Consider the following 21,842-nt stretch of genomic DNA (forward strand, 5'->3'; position numbering starts at 1 on the left):
ACGCCTGGGTTCCTTCACAGCGGTTCACACAGCTGTATGAAAACACGTTGCACATTATAGATTAACATGAACATCCCCTCAGCCCAGCACTCCCACGCCTCCGTGTACACCCTGGAGGAACTCACACCTACACACAAGGAAACACTAGGAGAATGTGTGGGGTAGCACTGATTGTTGTTGTTCAGTCGCTAAGTCGGGTCCGACTCTTTGCGACCCCACGGACTGCAGCACTCCAAGCTTCCCTGTCCTCACTATTTTGCAGAATTTGTTCAGATCCTTGTCCATTGAGTCAGTGATGCCATCCAACCATCTCATCCTCTGTCGCCTCCTTTTCCTTTGGCCTTCAGTCTCTCTCAGCATTGATTACAATTCCAGAAAATGGGACATCACCTAACTGTGGACCAACTGGGAAGCTGATAAATAGTGGCCATACACTCCAACAATGGACAACCACCCAGCAGTGAAACAGACAGGCAAGGGGCAGGTTCACAGCTTGTTAAGAATCTCACATCATGTGTTTACTCATCTTTCAAGCACTCACAGCATGAGACTCTGTGCTGAAGCTGGTCTAGGCATGGGGACACTTGATTGACCAAAAGGACGAAGCCCTGGCTCTCATGGTGGAGGGACAAAGAAAAGAAAGCACCTCCCAGTAATACAGGCTGTAGGATAGACTGTGCGGTGCCCTGCAGAGAAGTATGAAGCAAGAAAGAGCAAGTTGGAGGTGGTGCTATTTTATGCAGTGGCCAGGAAAGGCTGCATCACAGACTGGTGACATTTCTTAAACTGAGTGATGGATGCACACAGGATCATTTTTATTACCCCTTATGCCTTTATCTGCTTAATATATTTCAAAATAATCTTAATTATATTTAAGACTGATAAGAGAAGTAATTAATAGATGAGTGCATATTCTTTTATATTAAATATATTCCATCTTCCTGATCCCAAGCCATCTGTCCTCTCCCCAACTGGCCATACCCTCTCCCTTCCTGCCTTTGGTGGTTTTGTAAAAGTGCAGACACAGCAGGCCACTCACCACCATGGGACCAAACCTCCCACCCAGGGAAGCTGGTGTCTCTCAAGAAGCAGAGGTTCTCGAGGTCAAAGGCAATGCTCCCAGAATCCAGCCTAAACCTCATAGTGCCTGCTGCTACACAGCCCTGCCAGGAACCTTTACAGATGCCTGACTTCCAATGTTGGACAATAGGCTTCCATTCCAAATTACATGGCTTTTCAGGCTTTAGACTGCCTCAGCCTTATTAACTCTTTTATACATGTGACATGAACATATTTTCCAAAATCCCATGTCTGTTTAGTTTCTTGTACTAAAAAGAAAAAGATCAGAACTTAAGATGGATTGAAAGTATTTACTCAGTGAAGGCTCTCTCCCCCTGGAAATATAAAGCAGCTGAAGTAAACCACTCCCAAATCTTAGCCATGAAAATACTGGAAAAAGATATGGCCACTGCCTCACTGTATAATAGGAGCATCCAGCTAAACAGAAAAAGAACAGACAAAATCGCATGTCAAATTCTATCCATCAGATAAGGAATTCGCATTTAAACCCCTCTGTCCTTGAATGCTGCCACGTTTCCAGAACAAACACAGGAACTTTCGAGCAACAAGATATTCAGAAGCAATAGCACACAAAAATGCAACTAAGAAATCTGTCTCCAGACACCCTCTTTAGAGCAAATGATGGTGATATTTGCTGAAGGTCAGATCCTCCCTGGAGGTTAAGAGGAGCTACCTGTGATGTGCAGAACCAATCCATGAGCATCGTCGTGAGGGTGCAAGAAGCAGAGTGAACATGATGCTGCACACGCACTGACACGGAAACTGGGCTGGAAACAGGTGAGATGACGTGCACAAGCTCAGGTTTCTGAAAGAGCAGAAGCTATGCAATGAAGTCAACTTGTTCAGCACCCAAAACCTTGCAGGCCGAGTGCAACAAATCAACCACATTCTCTTTCAATACCCTGAGAAGTCCTGCTAAAAAAGAAAGCCAGCGGCCATCAGCTGAGTTTTGCAGGCACCCCAGGCTCCACGATGGAGGAGGAAATGGTAACCCACTCCAGTATTCTTGCCTGGAAAATCCCATGGACAGAGGGGCCTGGCGGGCTACGGTCCATACCGTCAACACAGAGTCCAACATGACTTGAGTGCGTGTGCATGCAGGCTCCACACGAACTGAGCCTGCACTGCTTTGCAACTGCCCTGTGCTTCTCTCCACTGTGCCCTCTGCATGGGGAAAAGAGGAGCACACGGTGGAAAGGCAGACTTCATTCTTGAGAAACACAGGGCTCTGATCAGAAACAGAGAACACTCCCTTCCCAGCAAAGCATTCCGGATGCCCAGGACAGGGCTCGTTCTCTCAGGTTCCCATCATCTAACATGGCAGCCTCCATGGGACAAGTCAAGAATGTCGAGGTTCCACCTAACTGCCCAGGTGTGCACGGACATAGCTTTGGCTATAACCACATTCGTGTCTTTTGATTCTTTCTGTTTTTCCAGCTTTTGATTCTAAGACTTCTCTGTCTTACCTTCATTGCACGGATTTGTTCTCCCCCTGAGACCCCCTGGACAGCAGTCACTGGTTGACTCCTTTATTGAAAAGCCTAGCAAGTACCTTCCCAGGTGGCTCACTGGTAAAGAACCCACCTGCAATGCAGGAGATGCAAGACATGTGGGTTCGATCCCTAGGTCGGGAAGATCCCCTAGAAGAGGAAATGGCAATCCATTCCAGTATGCTTGCCTGGGAAATCCCATGAACAGAGGAGCCTGCCAGGCTTCTCTGTCCATGGGGTCACAAAAAAGTTGGACCTGACTGAGCACGCACACACAGACACACACAAGCAAGTACCTTGCCCTTTTTGAGCTGCTTGCTCAGAGAGGGACACGGAGGGTCCAGACACACAGTCTTAGAAAATGATCTTATGTTTGCTGGAGGGGAAGGGGCAGTGAGGGAGTTCAGGAAGGTCATGTACACACTGCTATATTTAAAATGGATAACCAACAAGGACTTATTGTATAGCACACGGAGCTCTGTTATGAGGCAGCATGGATAGGAGCAGGGTTTAAGGGAGAATGGATACATGTATATGTATGACTGAGTCCCTTCACTGTTCATCTGAACTATCACAACATTGCTAGTCCATTACACCCCGATACAAAATAAAATGTTCAAAAAAAAGAATGTCTGGTCCACAAGGAAGACTTCGCCTAGTCAGGGAGAAGGACAAGAGGATAAATGGTTATGAGTATTCTGCATGGTGGGAAAGCATCCCGAGGGGCTTTAGGGGGGGACCCAAAGAAGGCATCATGGGCAAGGGAAAGGTGTCACAAAGAGGAAACAGACACCCTGCTTAAGCTGAGGAGGAGAAGGAAGAGGTCAGGTACACGGCAGACTCAGACACTTGCACGCAGCTCAGCCTCAGGTACCTTCCCACAGAGAGCCAGAGTGGACGCCACATTAGCCCCCTGGCAATATAAATATCTACCTTTTCACTTTTGCAGCCATCAACCAAGCAAGGGAACGGGCCCTGTGGCCGGGCCACAGGCTCATAAGGGTGACTTTCAGGGACACCCTCAGATGACAGGAGACCTGGAGGCTGACAGAGACGGCAGGCGCAGGAAACGCTCGCCACCCTTGCTGTTGGCAGCATGGGGAGAAGCAGCCCCAAAGCATGACCTCCTGCAGTTGTCCTACGGCCATCAAGCCTCCAAAGACTGTGGGCAAAGAAGCACCAGCTGTTGTTCAAGGCATCCATCAAGTTACAAGACAGGCTGCACCCCGACCGTCTCTCAAGGTTTGGCAGATTAGAGGAATACTCACAGGGTACCCGCTACACCTTCTAGAGAAATCCCTTTTATGAGAAATTATACTCGTCTCTCACTGCATGACTCATCAGAAAAGCTAATTGAGACCAGATGAGTCAAATAAAAATATGGCTCTGCCTCCTGGAGTAAAGAGTCCAGTAGCAACCAGCTTGCTCAATTCTGACTGGGCACAGGTCCCTGGGGGAACAGTCAAGAAGGTCTCAGGTGGGATCCCGCTCCCAGGAGCCATCCACAGACACCAAGGAGCATCACCCACTGTTCCCACCCTCAGTGCCGAGGTGCCTGGATGCAGCTTCCACGAAGCATCTGCTTGTCCAGGCAGGCTGGGAACGAGCTGTGCTCTTAGGAAATCTAGAAAGTCCCTGCTATCTCAACTGTAATTTACAAAAAGATCAGCCATTCTTGGTTCCAAGCACCATTCATATTAGGACTTCAACTGATATCAGAGGGATTTTGTAATCCAGATGGAATTTAGAAACAAAACCATAAAATTACATATTTCCTTTATTTCCAAGCCTGATAATGCCTAGAAACCTCTATGCTGTGTTTTGCCTACATGAGAATGAATAATTGATTCAAGAACCACATTTCATCTTTTATGAAATTCCCATGAAACATGATACATTAAGCTGATTCTTTTTTAAAAAAGAAAAGCTGAAATATAAAAAGCATACATCTTGAACAACTGAGCAAAGAATAACTGAGAAACAGTTTCTTGTATCTTTGAAATGGATGCTATAGGATTGAAGTACTTAAAATGCATCAACCACTTTTGGAAACATAATGTTGATACAAGCAAAGTTGAGAGAAAAAAACAGGATTTCAGGATTTTCATCCAAAACCCAACTTAATACAGTGTTTTTGTGGATATCCATCCTCACTTGATGGTTCCTATCCTCAGGCCACTGCCAAATCCCTTGTGGTGTGGGATCGCGGCTGGAGCTCTCCCCCTCCCACTGCGGCTCCCTGCAGAGGGCACGTGCCGGATGCATGAACATGTGAAGGAGTCAACAGGAGGAGGCAGAGGAAGACGAGCAAAAACCATCTCTGCAGACCTGCCCCAGAGTCCTTGTTCCCAGAGCCTTGCACCCATCTCAAGTTCATGGGCAAGAAGACCCATGGCACTGCTTATCAACTTCCCTTTTCTTCCTAAAAACTCAGCCCAGTCTTTTTCAGATCACCGCGTCCTCTTCTGACACCGGCATACTGGAAATACTGAACTTTCTTCTGGATCACTTTCTCCTTTATTTGCTCATTTGTGTGCAGCACAAAGCCATCATTGCATGGGCTCCACCGACATCTGAGAGGTCCAAAGGAGCAACTGCCACCTGGGTGAGGGGTCCCAGGAGACGGCAAGAGAGGATGACGCCAGCAGCAGCAGGGACCCCCCCCAGGGAACTCAGCCGGAATGGGTGGCAGCCACATGGTTGACTGTAGGGCCCAAGGAGAAAAGACAAAGTCACTGTCCTCATGAAGCCCTCCACTGACCATCCCCCAAGATCTCTGCCTCCTGTGAGGTCACTCAGTATTTTATACCAATTTCAACTCATCCAGATGGCTTTGTATGGAGACTGTTTACAACTAATTGTATTCGCCTTCTATTGCTATATAACAAACTACCACAAACTTAGCCTAAAACAACACATATTTATTATCTCACCATTTCCACGGGGCAGGAGTCCAGGAGGAGCTTAATTGGGTCCTCTGCTCTGGGTGTCTCAAAGCTGCAATCAAGGTGACAGCTGGGGTTGTGGTCCCCTCTGAGGCTGGGGAGCCCCTGCCAAGCTTCTGCGGTTGTTGGCAGCACCAGCTTCATCACGGCTGGAGAACTCGAGGCAACTCGCTTTCTCAAGGTCAGCAGAAGAGTGTGTTCCTCCCCTCCCTTTTAACCAATTTGAACTCAACTGATTTGGGACCGCAATTGCATCTGTAAAACCCTTTCTCCTTTACCACATAATGCAACCTAATCGTGGTTCTGTGATACTTACACATTCATCATAATCGCAGATCTTGTCCACATTCAAGGAGAAAGGATGATACAGGATGTCAGCCAGGAGAATGGAATTGTTTGGGCCATATCAGATTCCTCCTTGACCACAGTATGCCTATTGCTTTCCCTACTAAAGTTAAGGTTACTCTCCCTTTGCAGCTTATTCTTGAACTTAACCGCATAACTTAATACAGGACAAATTACAGTGCTTATTTGTATTGTTCTCTGTTTGTCCATATTCAGACCCCGAAGTGACTAGCTCAGGTAAGGCCACCAGGCCACACTCACTGATGAATGAATGGACCAGCCCATCTTCACTTACTGAGGCCTGCAACCACAGACCAACTAGAGTCATAAACTGACAAAGAACAGTGAAATCTAGAATCGGGGGACATCAGCCTTTTCACAGCCCTCCAATTAAGACCCGGAGGAGCTGGGAAAGATAGGAAGAGGATCTGGAAAGAACGGTGTAAGGCAGCAAGGGGCAGAGAGGGAGAGAAACTATTTGGATCAGGGGGATGCTGGTGTGGAGAGACAGCAGGGAAGGCAAGAAAAAAGCCCAGAAAGCGGCTGTGTCTGTGGGCCTCTTTTCATAGCTCCCAACCCACTTCTCCATCCTGCCTTGTTTGAGCAATGAGTCCAAACCTGCAGTGTTGCTGTGAGCCCTCTGTGCCCCCAGTCCTAAGGCTCTGGAGAAAGAACAAGTGCCCACTGGCCCCTGTGCTCCTGACCTCACCGTGAACAGATGAACTGCATATAAACTCACTAATAACCCTTCAGACTCTTGCAGGTCATTATGAACACTGACTCTGAAATGGCTAAGTGCAGTTTATCTTTTCCATGACTTGGCTGGACTCCATGCCATGTAACCAGATGGGCTTCTTTGAAACTTTCTGAAAAAGGACAATACAGGCTCAGTGGTAGCCTGGGAATCCTATGACGACTAATACAGAACACATAAAAGAGGCAGAATCAAATGGCTCTGCATTCATCCCTTCTGCTTTTTCTGTTTTACTTAGAATCACGGAACCTCAGAGCTGGGATGAATCTACAGGGTCACCCAGTAGCACCTTAAGAATCAGGGAATCTCAGAGCTGGGAGGAATCTACAAGGTCACCCAGTAGCACCCTACCCCAATCCTAGTGGCCCTAACAGGTCCTCAACCCCAGGCTCTGTTGGTACATTCCCATGGCAAAGTAGTCTGTTCTGTGGTTGGAAGACCAATTGCCTCACACACCTGTCTGAAATCAGCTCAGTAAACATTCTGAAAATGCCTACTATTTCCCCAGGAGAAGCAAATGCCATGTTTGGTCCTCCAGCTCGCACTCCCACCGCTTGGGCTATTGACAGACATCACTAATCCATCATGGCTCACTTTCCTGCTGATGCTGGATGTGGCTTCCGAATCCTCAACAGAATGCTCCAGAAAGTCACCAATGATCAGTTTACGTTGGCAAGAGAAATCAACTCACTTTCCAACTCTCTTTTAGGAGCTCGTCTTCAGTCAAAAGCCACTTTCCTGTAACTCCTACTCACTGCTCCTAATCTGCCTCTAAAAGCAACAAACAACTCTGTCCCTTTCTCCACAAGCAACCCCTTACTTATCAAACTATGTAAATTCATTCCCTCCTCAAACCCTTGCAGGCTCAAGCTCCATCAAGGACAGGGGGCTACCTGGGAGAGAAAGGAGTAGGGCTCTAATTCTGGGACAATCAGGTGCCCTTATGGTGTTTTGGGGAACCCTGGAGCCAAGAAGGCACTGGGGGCACAGACAAGTGTGTGAGGCGGGGGCCACAGAGCATTGCTCTGCCTGTGGGAACTGACTCCAGAAATGAGTCAGACCAGCCTAGCACAGGAGTGGTTTTGGCGGAGCCCAGCTTTAAGGAGCTGGAGAAAGAAGATGCAGAGGAAAGGAAGCAAGGGATAATGCGGTTGATATGGCAAGGATACCAGAAACCACCCAAATGAAAACCCTCCAGATCGCACTTCATCAGTTAGCATGTGACAACCGTCCCCACATTTTACAGTCTTCTGATCATCCATGATCAGCCACAATCACTCAGAAAATACTGAATAAGACCAAGACAGAGCTCTGTGCCATGACTCTGGGGAATCCCCTTTCACTCATTCATTTATTCATTTTCTTTCCATCAAATATCTGTTGAAGATCTACATGACACCAAAGAGCAGGCTGGAGCTGGGACCACGAAGTCGATGAGTTCCAGACACCAAGGAACTCAGAGCATATTTGTTTTGGTGGCAAGTAAATAACTCCCTGAGATCCAAAACCAGTTATAAAGCATACCATTTATCTGCAGAAATCATGACCAATTTAAAATCAAGATATACACTGAATCTGAAAAAGAACACACACACACACATATATACATATATAACTTAATCACTTTGTTGTATACCTGAAATCAACACACTGTAAATTAACTATACTTCAATAAAGAAAATAGTTTAAAAAAAAGAGTAAGACATACAATATATTGATGAACTGAACTAGTAAGCTTTTCAAAAAGAAAAAATCAATAATTAAGCTTTTTTCTAAGTACCCAAGACAATCCATGTGTGCTATAGTACTTCCAAAACAAGAAGATATGGTGAGCTAAGGCTTCAGGTCAGCAAGGCCAGACTCTGCAAAGTTCTTAGTACAAACCAGCAGCTTCCTCAGGAATCATGAGTTCTCTTCCCTGCAGACATTCTACCATCTGTCTTTCACTGAGCTCCTAAAATGAGCCTGGCATCAAGGATGGAAACTGACACAAAGGCAGCCAAGTACGGTGCAGGGGATTAGCCCGGGGTCTCTGGCCCATAGTCTATGCTCAACAAATATTTATTATCAGTGAGGTAAGTGTGAAGACCAGGGTAAGCAGAGAGCACTAACATATGAGAGAGGCAAGGGAAGGTCTCCTGCAGAACACTGTATCTGAGCCTCATCCTGAGAATGAGCAGGTAGCAAAGGATAAGATGTGAACCAGGTGAGGAGGGGTGATGCTAAAGCTAGGGAGAGGGCTGAACAGGGACACCAAGGCGGGCCCAAGGTGGGTGCTACCTACAGGGGAGGGTCAAGCCTTCATCTGAGGAGAACCAAGGAGACCAGCTGGGCACTGCAGAAGGTCAATCAGGCAACAGGGGACAAAATGGACTATAGGAGACAGGGTTGAAAATAGAGAGGCTAGTTATGGGGTTGGGAGAGCAGATCCAGAAGGAAAAAATGATGGTCTGATCTCAGAAACTAACACCGGGAATGAAAAAAAATGCAAAGACTTGAAAGGGGGTGAAGATTGTGTGTTAAGTTGCTCAGTTGTGTTCTGACTCTTTGTGACCCCATGGACTGTAGCCCGCCAGGCTCCTCTGTCCATGAGATTCTCCAGGCAAGAACACTGGAGTGGGTTGCCTTTTCCTTCATCAAGGAATCTTCCTGACTCAGGGATCAAACCCGAGTCTCCTGCATTGCAGGCAGATTCTTTACCATTTAAGCCACCAGGGAAGCCCAAATTTGGTAGTTGATGATGACAGAGAGGGGTTGAGAGTGAGGGGTCTGGGAGGGCCCCAGGTAGTGCCAGAATATGATGGGTAACTGTGCTCTTCATCCATACTCTGAACAGAGCCATGGGAGTGCTGGCCTGGGGGGTGAAGCTGTTGGGCTGGGGTTTGGACGTGGCACATGTGGGACGCCCAGGACACTGCTGGCTTTGCGGGTCTGAGGCTCTGCAGAGGGACCGGGCTGGGGACCTTGGGACTCTCAATGGCAAGGGAAGTCAGTGTCGGGAGAGAGTGGTGTCCTGTAGGGTACTGGCTCAATCTACCAAGAGCCCTCAAAACTCTAAAAGGCAAGAATCTATGAACACAGATACTGACATTTCCCCACTAAATCCAGCCAGGAAAATAACTTTAATCCATGTTTGAGGCTAGGTTTAAAATTTGCTTAAGACATTCTGTTTTATCATAAGCCTGGATTTGTAAGTAGAAGCCCTATAAGGACTATGTAAAAGATAAGGTTATAGCCAAGGAAATAACAATTGTGATTCAAAGTACACTCTGTCAGCAGTTCCTCTGGAAAACTCCACTGAAAGGAGAGAAGGACGGAGCGAGGAGACACATCTTGGGTGTAAATAAAGTGGAAAAATTCCTGATGAACACAGAGCAACGAGATTTAGTTGCGGAAAATTCCACACATAAGAAAGGCCAAATAACTCTGTTTTACTTTCTTCCTTCTCATCTCAGATAAAACAAGAAGATGAGGGCTGCTAATGGAGATGGAAATTCTGGAGAAATCTCTTTGGCTGAGACTGTGAGGGGTTGAAGTGCTCAGAGGCATGACTGCACAAAATAGCAAGAGTTTCTTTCTTAGGGGGAGAATGGTTTTTCTTTCTTTCTTTCTTTCTTTTTGGTCTATAAACTGGCCTGAATTTCCAGAGGGCTTGTAGTCTATATAAAACGCAAAACGAGTGAAGTCTCTCAGTCGTGTCGTATCCGACTCTTTGCAACCCCATGGACTGTAGCCCACCAGGCTCCTCTGTCCATGGGATTCTCCAGGCAAGAATGCTGGAGTGAGTTGCCATTTCCTTCTCCAGGGGATCTTCCCAACTCAGGGATCTAACCTGGGTCTCCTGCATTGCAGGCATACCCTTTACTGTCTGAGCCACCAGGTAAGCCCATGTAAAATGCAAGGTGAATTGTAAATAAGCATCTTATCAGTCTAGGAATGAATTATGATAATATTAAGTTAAACCATTCAGCTATGCCATGTCTCTGGTAAAAATGGTCACAGATCAGCAGTTTCACCTAACTATGCTCCAGGTTTGAGATAATGTTGGCCAGGTAGACCTAGGCGTGCAACGCTTTATAAAGACTATCTTATGGAGTGCTTCTATTACTACTTAATTCTTGCTACATTCAACAGAATTAATCACTGGTTTTTACTTCAGAAAAACTAAAACTTGAAAGAAAAGCTTTATCTATTCTAAGGTAAAGTTAACCAAGAGACAAGCACTGTCTAACTATAAGGAAAAAAATACCCTGTAGGAGGGTGAAGGGAAAAACCAAGAAGGTGTTTAAAGTTGGAAGTGCCCACTTAGAACTGGATATTGAAGGTAAACATCCTGCTTGCTGCCCAAGGTGGTGAAGGGCTCAGGTCATGCGAGTTGCCTGTCTTACCTGCGGTTCATCCCAGGACCTGCCTCTCTCACCTGAGAACCCTGAGGAAAAACACAGGGCACGGTGTCCCCTCAAAGGTCAGGACCTGGCTCTGGCCTTCCCTCGCTCCCTCACCCACTCGACCCACCATGTTCCTGCATGCAGCATGGCAGACTAAGGGTCTGGCCGGACACAGAGCACAAGCGATGATGATTCTGACAAGTTCACACTTCCAGGAAAATGGCAGCACAATGAGAAGCCTCCAAGCACCCTTCCTTTCAATCGACCCAAATAACCAATGAGAAACCCAAGTAGAGAAGAGGTTCCATGAGCCCCGAGACTCGGGGTAGCCCACCACACATTACGGCCCCTGAGGACTCCATATAAATACACCAGAGACTGCGGCAGGCCTGTGGGGAGTGGCAATTCCAGCAACCAGCTCCTTCTCCTGGGAGAAAGTCATGGAGAAAAGCCTTACACGTCCACAATATTGCATGATCACATGGGCCACGGGAACGACGCAAAGGGCCTCAGCATGAATCCACTTTTGGCCCCTGTGCCTGGACAGGCTAGAAGAGGAAAGACATAAGTGCAGCTCTTGATATTCTCTAACCCAGTTTTTTTTTAAGAGGGATGAGGAGGCCTGACGGAGGGTGGGGATGGAAGGGGTGGCAAGAGACGCCTTGAGGGACACTCAGAGCACCAAGGGCAACCCTTCTGTCACCACAAACCAATAGCAGCAGCAAGAGTGACTCAGCCTCCCTCCCCCAAGGAGGGCAGGCTGTGGCTTTCCTGGCCTGACCAAAGCCCAAGGCAGGTCTGTGACTGGTTCAACCCCGAGGCCACGTCCCCAACAGCATGCCAAGCATGTGAACAGAAACGTCAGGCCAAGGTGAGATACACCAGGGCACCAAGACACCAAAAGCAGAGGTTTCAAAAACTACAGCAGGAAAGCAAATGAGAGTAAACAAACAAAATGTGGAGGCCACATCCCACAGGTATGAGTGGCCCAGCTTCTCCAGCCATGCCCAGCCCACATATCACAGCTGTGAGCACCCAGAACTGACAGACCAAGTCTCCAGCCAGCACGATGCTCATCTAAGTCCTCAAAGGGAGAGTTTCCAACGTGCAAAGACACAAGAAGAGGAAGCTAACACTCCCTCGGGAAGAAGTACTTCATTCTTGAGCCAGTCTTAGCCAAGCAGTTGCCACAACTGAGGAATCCAGGCCCCAAGACACAGTGTTCCCCAACTGAAGCAAAACACCTCCAAGGAGAGCAAGACAGATCTTTCTTAGATGACACTCCCAAGCCAAGTTTACAAAATAAACAGGAAAAAGACCCAAGAGAATCCTCTCATCCTTTCATGTGGTCAATACCAGACCCAATTCAAAAATGAATAAACAAGAAAAAACAAACACAAAAACACCTGGGGAGATATGCAGAAAGCTCTGTAACAAATGAGAAGGACGGACATGGCACACAAGAGTTAGATGGAGAAAATATTCTTGCAAAGGATTTGTCCCGGGTCATGAAAGAGCATCTAGGCAATAGTGCTGAATTTTTAAATAAGGATATCAATTCTTCCTAAATTTATGGACAAATTTCACACAATGACAACCAAAAACTACAAACTACTTTATTAAAATGACTATAAAATTGGTCCATAGTAGTAGTAAGTGTGCCCTAATCATCAGGAATGACATTTCTGTACAATGACGGGCTTCCCAGGTGGCGCTAGTGGTAAAGAACCCACCTGCCAACACAAGAGATGCAGTTTTGATCCCAGGGTTGGGAAGATTCCCCTAGAGGAGGGCATGGTAACCCGCTCCAATATTCTTCCCTAAAGAATCCCATGGACAGAGGAGCCTGGTAGGCTACAGTTCATAGGGTTGCAAAGAGTTGGACACGACTGAAGGGACTTAGTATGCACGCACACAATCACCAGGAATGACAAAGATTACAAAGAATGCTCACCCCCAGCCTGGGGTAAACGAGAAGAAGTGGAGACCGCGGACGGAAGCGTAAATTCACACATCCACTCCGGAGGCAATTATTCAACCAAAAATAAAATGGAAATGTACATCCTCTGAACCCAGCAACTCTATCCCCAGGACTTTCACCCTAGGTACTACCCAATAACTCCCAGAGTCTCTTTTGCAAAGACAGTGTATCAGCCACTTGAGCTGTTGTGACAAATAGCACAGGCTCTGGGCTTTGAGCAACAGATCTTTACTTCTCACAGTTTGGAGATGAGCATCCAAGCTCAGAATGTCTGCAGAGTTGGTTTCTCTTGAGGTCTCTCTCCTTGCCTCTCTTCTCCCTCTGTCTTCACATCATTTCCCCTCAACAGGTCTGTGATTAATCTCTTTTTCTTCTAAGGACAGCAGTCATACTGGATCAGGGCCCAGTTAAATGATCTCATTTTAACTTAACCACCTGTCTTCACATACAGTCACATTCTGAGGTATTGAGGGGTATGACTTCAACATGAATTTGAGAGGTGCATAATTCAGCCCATAACAGATGACTACTGCATTAACAACATTACTACTGATAACACCTGTCATACCTACAATTCACGCCTTTATTTAGATCTTTCTATGGGCTCTTTAGGATTCCCTGGTGGCTCAGTGGTAAAGAATCCACCTGCCAGTGCAGGAGACACGAGTTCAATCCCTGGGTAGGGAACACCCCCTGGAGTAAGAAATGGTGACTCCCTACAGCATTCTTGCCTGGGAAATCCTATGGACAGAGGAGCCTGGCAGACTATAGTCCATGGGGATGCAAAAGAGTCAAATACGACTTCGCGACTAAACAACAACAATGAGCTCTTTAAGCTTCACACCATTCCTGTAAAGAAGGTATTATCTCTTTAGGTGAGGGAGAAGCAGTTTAAAGAAGTTAAAGAATAGTGCCAAGGACTAGGAGATGTCTGGAGTACGAAATGGCAACCCACTCCAGTATTCTTGCCTGGAGAATTCCACGGACAGAGGAGCCTGGTGGGCTACAGTCCATGGGGTCGCAAAAAGACACGACTGAGTGACTAAGCACACTAGGAGATGTCACAAAGCCAGCCACCAAGGTCCACTGTTCCCTTCCTGGGGTCGTGGCTGACAACATCTGGGCAGGACACTTTGTTTTCGTAAAAGGCACGTACAACACAAGCATGTACACGGGTGGGTAGAAAACGGTCTTTGTTTTATGGGATGATGGGTGGTTTTTTACATTTTTCCTTTTTATGCTGTTTGCCTTTCAGACAATTGTGTCTTCACAAACTACACGATAAAAAAAAATTAAAAACTCTATTTCCGTTTTTTTTTTAAAATCTACATATCAGTGTTTACCAGGTTTTCTTGTCAGCTGTGCCATCTCAGGCCACATTTATTCCACTGACTTGATGCCCTGACACTCTCATCTCTGCAGGGTCAATTTGGCCCCTTGGGCTGTTAACTTCAGATGGCCAACGTGACTTCCTAGTGGGAACAGCCCCCATCACACTGACTGACTAAGAGGAGAAACATCAAATGAAGGAGGATTCTGTGCGTGACCCTGGTTTCAACTCCCCTCTCTTCAGGGGCTGTGACAAACACCACCACGACACGTGCTGTTGGGTCACCCACACAACTAGCCATGTGGCTGCCATGATTAATTCCCGACGTCCTGACTCAGCAAGAGGTAAGAAAGAGGACGTTTCCTCCCGGACAGTTGGGTGCCCCTCAGGACCAGGGTAAGGGGCAGAGGAGCATCCTCCGGGTGGAGGATAGAAAACATGGCAGCCAAGGAATGGACTTTGGCTCAGGAAGTAAGCAGCTCCCGCCTTCTGTTCTCGTCTCTCCCCCTGGTGCCAGTTTGGGCCCCTCGCTCCCCTCCCTCATCTAGTTTGAACCCAACCTCCACTCTCCACCTTGGCTTTGAAATGTCAAAAGATAAACATTTAGGTTTTCCTGGGATGGAGAATGTTGGTTTCATCATTTGGTTACCATCTGATCCTTTTGTACTCCTGCCTGGTTCCTGGTGATATAGATTCCGACCAAAGCTATCTGACCACAAGTCCTGATCCTCATTAAGAGACCCCTAATACACAAGGCATTTCCCCACATTAGTTAAGTGATATCTGGCAAGGCACTGAAATTCTCTGGTTCAGTTTTTCCAAAGACACCAGAAATCTGGATTTTTTTTTTTTAATATCAAATCTCTCAATTTTTAAATGTCAACAACCATTAAAACATTTAAACAAATGTAGCTGATTCACTGTGTTGTACAGCAGAAACTAGCACAACATTGTAAAGCAATTATACTTCAATTTCTTTTTTTTTTAATTTAGGAGCAAACACAGTCTATCTGCAGTTTCCTCCTAAAATGCAAAGCCTGAGCTAAAAGAGTTCTAAGATCTTAACCAGCTCTGATAAAGACTAGGTATTTTAGTCATTAGAATTTAGAATTAGAATACTTTAAAATTAATGGGTATTTTGCTTTAGGCAAAATGATCAAATTTCTCCACTTAAAACTAGCCTGTAAGAGGCAGTCTTTTGAGGGACAGCCAGAAAAGGCATCTGGTCTTACTGATCCTACATATCTCTTTCTCTTTCCTCACCAAAGCAGATCACCTCTATGTAATTTCTAGATGTGTAAGACATCTGCAATATAACATGTAAAGCGGGTCACAGGCAGCACCTCCAGGGAGCTTCTCCAGGACCTGGCTTGGTTTTATCAGCACATCCCAGGGCCTGACATGGCCTATTGTGAATGCTCAGCATGTGCATAGAAAGTTCAAGTTCCCAGGAATGTAGCTTTCAAGGTCTTACTTCAATAAGAATAATTGTGAGATTACAAATTCTTTAGTATATATATATATTAAATATGGGCAATCTCTCTCCCTCTCTCTCTCTCTCACACATACACATACACACACACCCTGTAGATCACGAGGTATAACCATTCAAGAATAGTAAGTCAGATAAATATGATTTCTGCATGTTGTGCCTTTAAGACCTCTTCCCAGCAGCTGGCTCACATTTATGGAGAGTACAAGGCTACACCATAACTTAAAACCTGTATTTACCTCTTAGCAGATACACCCTCAACACAGAGCAACAGATACTTGGGCCTTAAAAAAAAAAAAAAAAAAGCTGACAGATGATTGAGTACAAAAATAAAGATAAATTACAAGAGTCCTAAAAGCAGGTGTGAAAAGGAGTGGGTTCTCCAAACGCTCCTGTTTCCTTTGGATCTGGGGGCCTTATATACAGTCACATAGACCAGGACTCCTGAGGAAATTTTGTGAAGGGCATGTTCCCCCACAGCACCGGGACAACTGGTCCACCTTATGGCTTGTGAGCATTTCCAAATGACGTCTGGGCTCGGTTTGGAGGCTCTGGTTAGAGGTCAGTCAGTCCCCTTCTACAGCAGCTCAAGTCCACACCCCCAACCACCTGCCACTGACACTCCACGCCCCGACATTTCTGTCCTCATGGCCCCTGAACCCCAGGGCCCACCGACACAATGCAAACCCTAATCCTGCTCACCCCGCCTTCTGTGGACACCACAGTAGAGGTGCCGGCCCTCACCCTCTGTCGTGCTTCTCCCGAGGGGCCCAGGGAAGCATTTGTTCTCCCCAGGGGACGGTGAATGACCAAACTGGACACCTCTTCCCAGTTTCTCTCTCTTGATGTGCATCCAGCTTCATCATCCTTCACCCAAGGTAATTTGGCTAAAATGAGGTTGGACAAAGAGGCAATTCAAAGGCTGTCCTTGATTGCAAATGTCTGGTGGCTGCTGGCAGTCGATCACAACCTAGAAAAGCCCACATCTTCAAGGTCAGGAAGGGGTGACTCAACACGTGGGCTGGGGAAAATGATAGCTTCCTTATATCAAAGCACAAAAGTCACAGCCTAAGAAATCTGTCCTTTACATTCCTCAGAAGCACACTTTCTTGGCACGGGCTTCAGTCAGATACGTCCAGACATGCTAACATGTGCACCCAGTGCCCTGCTTACCCCAAGTTCTCTGAGACTCAGTGGAAGTGGGGAAGGTGTGCAAAGGCCCCTCAGCCACATGGAAAGCAGGACATCTTGTAGTAACCTGAATGGGAGCGGGCGCTCACTCGTTTCCCAGGTAACAGATGGTGGCTGTCTGGCCTCCAATAAACAGACACCGCTGGAAAATCAAAATCAGAAGGCAAGACCTCGGTGGTGGCAATGGAGACATGGGGTCTCCTCACAGATTAGGCAGGGCTGTTATGTGAGGGTCCTACCTCAGTGGCATTTCCTGCAGGGACAGAGAAGTAGCAGGCAGTTGGCAGGGCTCTCCCCTGGCTGTGCCTGGGAGTTCTGATTCTCAAGCATTGGGTGATGGCTTTTGGTGTCTTTCCAGTGCAGATGAGGATACTATAGATTAACAAGCCACCACAAGCTTAATGATAAGTGTACACTGGGTGGAGAGCCCAGCTGAAGTATTCCAGGTCAACACCATCTTTGATTACCTGCAAGAACCATGGACACAATTCATCATTTGGGACCTTGTGCAGTCACTGAGCTTACACTGCCCCTATATCATAATGCCCTCATTGACAGACAGATGCCTCTCTATCTCCAACCAGGCCACCACTGGACTGCTTACCAGAAGGCTTTCTCAGCTGGGCTGAGTTTTGCCTTCCTCACTCCCTCTATGTGGCAGACACGAGCAACCTGCAGACACAAAGCCAACCCCTTCTCTCTTGCTGCCTGACTCCCCTTAGAGTCCAGGAAGCCAAGCACCCGCTGTGCCAGCCTCTCTTGCAGCTATAGGTGGTCATGCAACCCAGTTCTAATCCATGGGAGGTCTGTGGGGGGGCTCCTGACAAGAATTTTACCTTCCTGATAAGAGGGGGCTGATCACAGCAGGCCGAGCCACCGCACCCCCTCCAGCCTTGGAGGCAGATGAACAAAGATGCTTATACTGATGATGGCTCTATAAAATGCATACACACGCCTAGTTAAGGCTCAGAGCATAAACATGTAGATGTTATTAGTTCTACAGAGGTATGTGGAGGTCTGTGTATTCATGCCAGCATCCCCTGGGGAAGACTTTCTTTTTAAGTGAAAATGATGTATACTTTAAACATAACAACAACAAAAAAAAAACACTGTCAATTTGGACCTGGTATTCAGAATTAGGCAATTTTAGGTATACTTCTTTCCATGTGGTTCAACTTATGAGCATCCACGGTATAAGTAACCTGGAAAATAACCCAGAGGAAAAGCTCCTTATTTCTGTGCCGTGCCCTCTTCCAGGTGCTGGGCCAGTGGAGATGGAAATATGAGGATGAGCATCAAGGCCCTTACACATCTTTTCAGACACAGAAGGACTGCTGCATTTGCAGGACAAAGTCTATGGTTAATTGTCTACACATACCATAAAAGCTTCCATATAAATGATTTAATGACATTGAGACCAGAAATCATAAAATTCATCCATAAAGCATTTGTACCAACAGCTTGTAGTGAGACACTTCCACACATCCAGGAAAAGATAGAAAGTGGACAGAAGGAGGTGCCTCACCAGCCTGACAAACACATGGAGCAGAGAAACCGAGGCTGAGGAAGCCTCTCTCGCACACACACCTGGCACTTATCAAAATGAACAGAAATAATTAACACTGACATGACAATACATCCTTAAAATTTTTTATGACAATACATTGTTAAAATTTCTTTTTAATGAGTGCTCAGTTTTCCCTTTTGCTTCTTCCCTGGTTGCAGTGGCTCTCCAGAAACAGAGAAAACGGGAAAGGATCCAGAGAGTTCCAGGTGCTGGGTCACAAATCAGCACATAAGAAACCTTCTCGGGGTTAAAACACACAGGAAACTGCAGGAGACTGCTTCCCTGTGCACATCTCATTCAACTCTAACCAAGGACATTTGCTATTAAACCACATTTTGTGCATTTTGCCTTCATCCAGGGAAAAGAAAAGAAGGTCTTTTTCTTCCTTATATGAGCACAGAGTTGTGGAGTTACAGGCATAGGTACAGAAGCGGGAACAGGACCCCAATCAGCCATGATGCACCCCAGTGCCTGGATATGGCCCATGGTCAACTTCACACGAGAAGAAGTGAATTTTTTAGGCAAGTGCTCAAACTCTTTGAATCAGCTTTTTCAATTGCAAAATGGAGACAATACTGAACTACATTAAATTTTTTCTCTGCTAAGTTAATACTGTTGATAATAGCTATGTCATATGATCTAACCTAATAATGCCCGCCCTGCCTATTCACAGACTTAATGGAAGCAAAGAAAATCATTTACATGAAGGTACACAAGATACTTTAACTCTGAAAAGAGCATTTACTTTATGAACTGGAATAGTAATCAGTGCTTAAAACACCACACATGCACCACTTTGTAAAAAAAAAACGAGATTACAGAGGTAGTTTCCAGCATCCTTCTTTAAAATGCAGATTCTGGGCCCACCCCAGACCTGATGAGGAATGCGTGCTTCTTATAGGTGCTCCCGGGGATAACCCAAGTTGTAGACAGTATTTTTCCCAGGTAATAATTGGCCTTGTTGGTTTTAGGGGGCTTTGTGCTGCAAAGCAGGCCTTTTTCAAGAAACATGGTATGTCCCTTTCCTCACTAAGTAAAAGAGAATATAAAGAACCCAGTGTGCAGAACGCTCTCTTTTCTCAATGACTAGGAAGAGACTTCACGTAAAGTCAGTAAAATGAACTCGGTCTCTAAGTTACGAGAACTGATAAAACCTGGTGAAGGAGTCATCTTCTGCTACAGGACGTCTTCATCACCTTACCTGGTAATCCAAGTCTTTTTAAAAAGCTCTCAGTATTGAAGTTCCTGGAGGGGCTGGGTGCCACCCACCCAGCGTAACTTACCCCTCAGAATGTAGTTCTGATAGTTCTGATCTGCCTCAGCTCCCACCTTGATCAAACACGTCAGACCTTCAGCCACTACAAATTCATGCACCAAATCCTTGTCATCCTGGCAGGAAACAGGGAAAGAAAAAAAAGAGAAAGAGAGAGAGAAACTTCAAATACTGTCCCGGTCCATCGTCCATCCAGGCTGTACAGTGAAAACTACGTACAAGCCTCTGACTCCAGACTGACCTCTGAAGATTGTTCGGCTCTATTCAGATGAAGCATCTTAACTGTTGCCAGAGGAATTTTACAACCAGTCTTCACGTCGTTGTTTGCCAAAGACCAATTATTGCCTTCTGGGCAATCTAATAAAGATAAAGCAAATGAATCCCCTGACTGTCAGGAATATTTATAGTGATCTGGTTTTCATTCTTCAGAAATCACCAGGCTCCAGGCCCCCACAGGTCCCCAGGGACCGGCCACATGAAGCCTGCTGGGTTTCAACACAGGAAACACTGGCCTGCAGTACAGACCATCGTGTGAAGGATTCAAAGCCACTCGTGTGTTTCAAAGGACAATCCCTAAGGAAGGTTACAAGGGTCTTGCAAACAGCATCTGAGAAAGAAAAGGAGCAGTTTCTCCACCTCCCAAGTTGTGCTGCTCACAGGACAAGCAAGGAGGCAGAATACAGAATCCGCCGTGTGTCTGGAGCAGCCACACTGTCCCTCAAAAGAGCCACTGCGGTCAGCCTGCAGTCTAATCACAGAAGGCAGGACCTGGAGGGAATCACTGGAGTCATCTAATAGGGTGGTTCTCAAAGACAGTTCTCAGGAGCCACAGGCACCTGAGCGTCAGCTGGAAACTGGTTAGAAATGCAAAGTAGCCAGCTCCACCCTGACTTACTGGACAGGAAGCTCCACTGTGGGGCCCAGCAACCAGTGCTTAATAAGCTCTGCAGGGGTTACAGAGGCGCTCAGGGTCTTCTTCTCACCCCTGACTCCCTCACATTAGGATCATCAATGGAGCTTTTAAAAAGGAACAGGAACAGCCCCCTCCCAGATGGGTTTAACCAGAATTTCTGGTGTGGGGTCCAGGTTCTGACATTAAATTCCCAAGGAAATCCATCCTAAAGGGCAACCAGTTCAAGAATCACTCATCTAATCCTGCCTTCCCTTCACAGATGAAGACTCAGGAGTGGCAAAACTTTGGCCAAGATGACCTAACTATGGTCAGCCAGCCCCTTGCCTGGAGTACCAAGTTCGATAGAGCCCTATGAGACAAACTTTTCCACTACTGTTTTGGGAGATTTCCTTGATTGGACCCTGCTTTGTCTCAAATGCAGCTAGGATACATTCATCTTCAATTATAACAACAGAGCAAAAATGAAAAACCTCAGTGATGTAAGTAGTAGAAAGTTTAATAGAATAATTAAAGGTTATTATTATAGAAACGGTCAGCAACCATGGTCTATCTCCAGAAAAGAAAAAAGTAATTTAGACACACTGGCATAATTCTCCTGTCTCCATGTTGAAAGCAGCCTCTCATTTTGATTTTATGGCATTTTCCAATTATATGGATGGAGGACTTGAGCAAAGGGGTGTGGGGGTGGGGGAGGAGGTGGTAGGCCAGGCAGATACTCCCTTTGAACCAAAAACACACTCTTAACATTCAGAGGGCACTGGGGGGAGGGGTGAACACTGCCGTGCCCCGACGGTAATGAAAGACAGCTGTGTTAACTCAGACTTGAAGATAATCATGGCTTTGGAAGCAAGAGAAAATGGGACAATATCATGATTTTTGGAAAATCACTTTACACTCGTATGTATGAAGGAAATAAAAATAATTCTCCCTCCATCCATATTCTTTTCCACCAGCATATGTGAAAAGCGAACATTTAGATGAGCTCATGTCTAGTCAGAAAGTTTTTCCAAGCATGTAACAAATGTTTATTACTTTAACTAAAACTAGATTCACACATGACTTCATGGTGAAAAAGTGAGAACAAGCTCTCAAG

The 21,842-nt window shown here is 46.2% G+C and overlaps 1 protein-coding gene across 7 annotated transcripts in view; it reads right to left on the reverse strand.

Moving 5' to 3' along the window:
• The window catches only part of FHOD3 (formin homology 2 domain containing 3), a 524,125-nt gene that overhangs the window by 262,280 nt on the left and 240,003 nt on the right, over positions 1–21,842 (reverse strand). For all 7 annotated transcript variants that reach the window (XM_055559620.1, XM_055559619.1, XM_055559618.1 and 4 more), the window contains exon 5: positions 19,847–19,952. In XM_055559620.1, coding sequence (XP_055415595.1) covers positions 19,847–19,952 — 106 coding nt within the window. The remainder of the gene's footprint in view (positions 1–19,846; positions 19,953–21,842) is intronic.

Source organism: Bubalus kerabau, chromosome 21 (genome assembly GCF_029407905.1).
Source record: "Bubalus kerabau isolate K-KA32 ecotype Philippines breed swamp buffalo chromosome 21, PCC_UOA_SB_1v2, whole genome shotgun sequence".
Taxonomy (NCBI): domain Eukaryota; kingdom Metazoa; phylum Chordata; class Mammalia; order Artiodactyla; family Bovidae; genus Bubalus; species Bubalus kerabau.